This window comes from Drosophila sulfurigaster, chromosome 2R (assembly GCF_023558435.1).
Source record: "Drosophila sulfurigaster albostrigata strain 15112-1811.04 chromosome 2R, ASM2355843v2, whole genome shotgun sequence".
Classification (NCBI taxonomy): Eukaryota; Metazoa; Arthropoda; class Insecta; order Diptera; family Drosophilidae; genus Drosophila; species Drosophila sulfurigaster.
The window spans coordinates 13182328-13188551 of record NC_084882.1 but is presented as its reverse complement, the minus strand read 5'-3'; the positions used below and the strand labels follow the sequence as shown (position 1 = coordinate 13188551).

General features: G+C 35.7%; 1 protein-coding gene across 1 annotated transcript; it reads right to left on the bottom strand.

Annotated features, from left to right (window-relative positions):
• Window positions 1-2042: 2042 nt before the first annotated feature.
• On the bottom strand, window positions 2043-2628 carry LOC133838219 (uncharacterized). The gene has a single exon (XM_062269241.1). The coding sequence runs from the start codon at window positions 2583-2585 to the stop codon at window positions 2112-2114; it is 474 nt and encodes a 157-aa protein (XP_062125225.1). The 5' UTR covers window positions 2586-2628; the 3' UTR covers window positions 2043-2111.
• Between the last annotated feature and the right edge of the window lie 3596 nt (window positions 2629-6224).

Sequence of the window (6224 nt, the reverse complement as noted above, 5' to 3'; positions counted from 1 at the left end):
AACCGTTGGCATTTGGTATGATTTGGTTGACAATCTGGTATACTTTGTACGCTATAGTATATTTGGATTATAGTAGAATATCGATATACGAAATATAATCGTCGGCACTCGTATTGATTTGGTTGAGAATCGGATATGTTTTGTTTTATATAGTAGATTTTTAATATACAAAAATCATACCAAATGCCAATGGTTGTATTTGGTATATTGCTGCAGTAAAATTATACCAGATTTGCAACAAAACTCATCAAACACTATTCTACTACAATTAAAATCCAAAATATACCAATATAGTAAATAAAAACGTTGGCATACAGTATGATGTGATTTCCAATCTATCTCTCTACAGATATACCAAACAGGTATTTTGTATAATTTGGTTAAAAATGTGGTATATTTTGTACTTTATATATATTATATACTTTATATCGACATACAAAATATTACCATTAGTAATATTGTATGATAGAATATTTTCGGTATAATGATTTAGTATATCTAATGAGTAATACCGCAGTGTTTTTGTGGATAGCTGGTGTCTCACAGCCGATCACACTCTCCATTTAGCAATTACAGGGTATGCTTACACAAAACGTAAGCAAGTAGCGTAACAAGTGAAAACATTTAAGTTTTGTGCAATTAGTGCTGAGGCAATTGAATTGAATTATTGTGGATTTCAATCGCTTCACCTTCAAATGGTCGCTAGGCACGTCTCAACATCATCGTCCCTCCGCGCTCTGTGTGTGTGTGTGTGTGGTATAATCCTTCAGCAGGCAATTGTCCTTATCGCGAGGCCATTCAAAATGGCTGTTGACTATAGATCAAGCTTATCAGCGCGGCAAAAGTATTTTCCTGAATAAAATAAATTTCACAAGTTTATTATTGTAATTCGCATGGCCAATTCCCGGCAGAAAGCAGGTCACGTGGCAATCCCAAAAGCGAGTAAGTATTTGTGTGTGTGTGTGTGTGTGTGTGGAAGACAGCCAACGCAACTACCAAATAATAAAAGTGAGTGTGAGTACGGCAGAAGGCGAAAATCAAATCAAAAAAGTTCACAAAAATGCCAAAGCCAACAACAACAACAGAAACAAGAGCAACAAAAAAGAGGCGAAATAAAGAGAGAGAAAAACTGGGAAAACTGTGCAACAAAAATTAAGTTATAAAATTTTAAGGGCCGTGTGCGGTTTAATTTCCAAATGCCACGCCAGGTCTCCCGGCACACACAACACACACACACACACAGGTGGGCTAGTCAACGTGCCAAGGGGCGTGGCTGGGAGAGAGAGAAAGAATTTGCTGGTATGAGCTGATTACCATAAGCAGCAGCTGAGGCAGAAACAGCAGCTAAGGCGGCGCTGAAGTTGAACTAAAGTTGGCGCCGGAAACGGAAATCAAGAAAACAAAAAGAATGAGCTCAAATGAACTCAAACTTGGCGCTGACTACGCAGTCAGTTAATAAAGTTAGTTGCGTTTTTTTGGCTTGACTTCTGCACAAAAATTGTGAGTTTTATAAGCGCGCAAATTATGACTTATAACAACCACACTAACCACCGCCAGCAACAAAAACAACAACAGTGAGAAAAACAACTGCCAACAAAGAACAACAGAAATGAACTCGTCAAAAGCCAAACAACAATTAACATGACGAAGACACATAAAAATTTCACTTTTGCCAGAAGCCAGCCGAATCTCATGGGTTTTTTGGTTGCTTTGGTTTGCTGCCTTGCGATTGAGGTTTGTCTATGGGGTTGGCCTTTGAGCTGGATGCGCATCATATTAACAACATCGAGAGTGGAGGAAGGGGATAAGGGAATTCTTGGTCGAAATGTGCGTTAATCACGTGATGGCTGTCTGGCTGGCTGCATTCGTCTCTGACATGTTGTTTGTCTACGCCTCTTTTGTCATTTTGTTAATTTAAATACTTGTACTTTTTATCGCCCACTCGGCGCATCAAATTGAGTTATTTACGTGCAAATTAGCAATTTGTTTTTTTTGACTTGTAGTTGGACAGCAACACGCCTTCGCCATGTCAGACACATTCATTCATAATGTTTATTTTTAGTTTTATTTTTATTAGCAACTCACAACAAACATTTATATGCAACATAAAGTTACCAAATTTCACGACAACGTCCACGACTGTCGGGCAAATAACCCGGCTGGCAGGGGAAGTCTATCATGGCCACCTCCATGATCTTTTGGGTGGTGGCATCCACATCGTTGCTGCTGACTGTGGTCGACTCATAGTCGGCCAGCACTTTGGTGGCATCGACTTCGACGCACTCGTTGGCCTTGCCACGTTGCACCGGCTTGTCGGGACACTCGATGCGCTTCAGGCAGTACTTGAGGCAAGGTCTTGGATTCGGCACCGTCGTCAGTTTCTTGCTGCACGCGTAGTGAGCAATGCAGCCAGCTGGCACTTCGGGCACATTGTTGTTCGTAAATATTTCTTGACGCGGTGCAGCAGTTGTTGTCGTTGTTGTTGTTGTTGTTTGTCGGTGCAGCAGGCGACTCAGCAGGGAGTTGGGCGACGCATTCACCACAGCAGCAACACCGCAGAACACAACTATGAGCAGGAATTTCATATTCGCTTCGCTTACACTTCAAACTGACGAATGAGCCAGAGAACATTGATGAAGTGCTCGTGCCGTGACTTGCGGCTCGTTATCAACAACGAGATAACCTTTGGCTTTGAACCAGAACCAGACGAAAACACTGTCAAACAATAAACAAATCAAATGGCCCGCACTTGTTTTGATTTCAATTCAACGCAGTAGCAGCAGCACATTTGAATATTAAGTATTATTTTTGAGTATGTATTTATTCACTGGCACGAATTTCACATTTCGCAAAATTGTATGAACTAATAAGCTCATTCATGCTCGGGCGTGGTCATAAAAACATTTTGACCAATTTGAATAGTAAATTGAATAGACGCGATTTGGTCTACCGCAAAATTGCATAAATAAATATTATTTAATTTTAGATATTTGCTGCAGTTGCATGCATAATTTAACACTCTTAGCACAAAATTGCACTGGAAGAAAATACGTGCTCGTAACCGTATGCAAATGTGTGAATGTAATTTATTTTTATTACCTCGATGCGAGATTAAGCACAAACTTTATTCAGTTTGCAAATTAAACTAATTTAGAGTAAATAGCATGGAATAATTTCACATTAATAAGTAATAAAGTGCATAGATATTTAATTTTCCAAATATGTAACGTAATTTCATAATCATAAATTGATTTTGTTTAATTTTAGATAATGAATATTTGAATCACTTAAATTAGATTTAATTGAAATGAATATTTAGAAACGATTTGTAAAAAACAATTTATTATAATCAGTGCAGATAATGAATCTTTTAACAATTCTAATTAAGATTTATTTAAATTAATATTTAGAGTAAATAAAGATGAAATATATATATTAATGTGTCAATTTGTTCAAATCAGAAATAATTAAGAATGTATTTTTCTGAATTAATTGTCTAGCAAAGTAATTAAATACATATAATTTTTTAAGCAATTTGAAAAAGGCAAATTATATTTTTATTTTTGATTTTTTGGCGAAATTGAATAAGTTTACTACTTAAAAGCATATTTTTAATTTGTTTATGAAATTTTGTTAAATCAATTTTAAATTTTAAAGGTATATTCTTTTAATTTGTTCTAAAATAAAGTTAGATTTAGGTAGTAAAGTTTAAATTTGCTGACAAACAATTATAAAAACTAAATGGCGTATTAAATTGAAATTAGTAGATTTAACAATAATTTTTTAATTTTAAATTTGAAATTTGTTGTAGATAATAAAGCTTATCAAATTTATAAACTTAATTATAATTAAAAAATGAAATATCGTATTAAAAATAAAATAAATAAATGAATTATTCATTTATTAAAAAATATATTGTTAATATTTTATTTTATTTAATTTATTCTCCAACTAATTTCATTGTAGATAAAAAATCTTCTACCATTTGTATAATTTAAATTCAATAAAATTAATATTTTTAAATTCTAATTTATAAAAGTTTTCAAACAATTTAAATTTTATTTATAAACTGTGCAAATCGGAAATAGTATATAATTTAAACTAGATTTTCGATCAATGTAAGATTCTAAACATTCATAAGATGCTTTGTATTTGCTGCTTTGTTTAAATTTGAAAATGCCTTGGCCATGTGGAGACTTAGTGGGCTTGGTAATAACTATGGTAATCCCAAGGGATAGATGCCAATTAAAATGAACAAGCGGAGAGACTTTGATACACAGTGAATAAAGCCGAGCCAATGAGGCAAGCAGTCTAGTCAATGTCTTTACTTCTATTCAGTTATCAATGAGGCATAATAAATGCGCATTTGGGATGCTGTTTCCATTGTTCTTGTTGTTGCTGGCGCTTAAGTTCTGGGCAGGCTTATGAACTGCATTTCGCATTGGGTATTGACGTTGGTATTGGTATTCAAATAATTGATATTAATCGTAGCCAAAAGCTGTCAAAATTAATTTGTAATGCATTTTCAAAGAAGATTATTGATGATGATTACGAGACTATTTCCAGCTAATGAATGAATGAACGAATAAGAGTAGAGTAGAGAGTAGGGCCTGCAAATAACAAAAGGCAACGTTTTTGGGGATCACAACATACGGCAGAGCTTTCTGGTCATGCTATATACATAGTCAAGGAGTCCACTTTCAATATGACGAATAATTGATGTCGAGAAACGCATATTGTTTGCCGTAAATTGCTGACCAGTGTGTCCCGGAGGCATTTGGCTAATATGTATTAACATTTATTGCCTTGGTAAGATGCTGTGCATAGAAAAATGCTTGATAAGGCTGAAGCAGACCGGAAATTGCCAAACACTGATGCTTCCGCCGGAAATAAGCTCAATTGTTGTTGCCAGTCCACAAGTCCACAGTCCAACGTCCTCACTTCAATCTTGCCTCTCATTTGGCGTGAGAACATTTTGAGCATAAAGCTTAAATTATTCCAGCAAAACTCAAGGTATACATTTGCTTCGCCTTTGCTGTTTTTTTTGCGTCTTTCGCTTGGAAAGTGCCATAAAATAGAATGAATCTCATTTGATAGCAAATAGTCAAGGACACAAGGACACAATTCACATTCGTTATATGGGCAATTAAATTGTTTTCTTATGTAACACTTTGCAGAATAAACAGATTATAATCTTGTTAAAACTATCAATTTCAAAACGAAGCACAGACGAACTAAAAATAATAATAAAAAGCAGCAAAGCTTTTGGTCTTTGCTCAATTTTATGGAGCAGCATTTAAAGAACTGAGCCGAGCCCAGCGAGTGAAACATTTAGCCAACGATGTGTTAACAAACGAACTAAAACAAAAACCAAATGGGTAGCCAATGAACACACAGACAGACAGATAGACAGACAGATGGAGACGCTGAGGCAAGAGATAGACAGAAATTATAGGATAGGTTCTTTAGAAAAAGGCGACGAGACAGATGTGCGTCCTTATAGATTTACGCACACTTAAGCAGCATTTACTCTTTCTCCACTACTTACTATACTATACTATACCACTCTCTTTTTACTCCTACTTCCTATTACTATTGCTATTGCTACCAGTTCCAAATAGTCGTATAAATCGTTCGTAGCCTTAGTTTCTTTTTCTGTGTGTGTACTTAGCCGAGGCAAGAGTTGGAGAGTGGGTTAAAAGGGGGGGCTAAGGAAGGGTCTTATTGCTAGCGAGTGTGTGTGGTTGGGTGTGAATGAAGTGCCACGTTTTCACGCATTTGCCAAGTGCCTTGCCTGGCCAGTGTTTGACGCCTCGACTATGTGGCAAATGTCGTATGGGTTTTATGTCCCCGAGTATGTGCCTGGCTCGCACTTTATGCCCTCTGAAAGAGACTAAAAGGGTATGCTAGATATGGATAACTATATTCTAGGTTCAAACTTCAGTTCAATACTTAACAACTTGGCTGTTTACATTTAATTTTTATAATTTTTTCATTAATTTTGTATTTTTAATCTAAAAGAACTTTTTAGTCGCACATTCTCCATCTTTAATCTATTGAGCAGTTGTGTTTTCTAAGCACATTTATTTGCGTTGCCGTGCTGCAGATATTGTTGTGGCAGTTCTTGTTGTTGCTTTTGTTAGTTCAACAAATAAAATTAGTGCTATAAACATTCGTTTGCCAATGGCTGCTGCTGTTGCTGTGAACGTATGTATCTTCAGTTG

Excerpts from the sequence above, each read along its gene's own strand:
- LOC133838219 (XM_062269241.1), bottom strand. The coding sequence starts at position 2,585 with ATGAAATTCCTGCTCATAGTTGTGTTCTGCGGTGTTGCTGCTGTGGTG.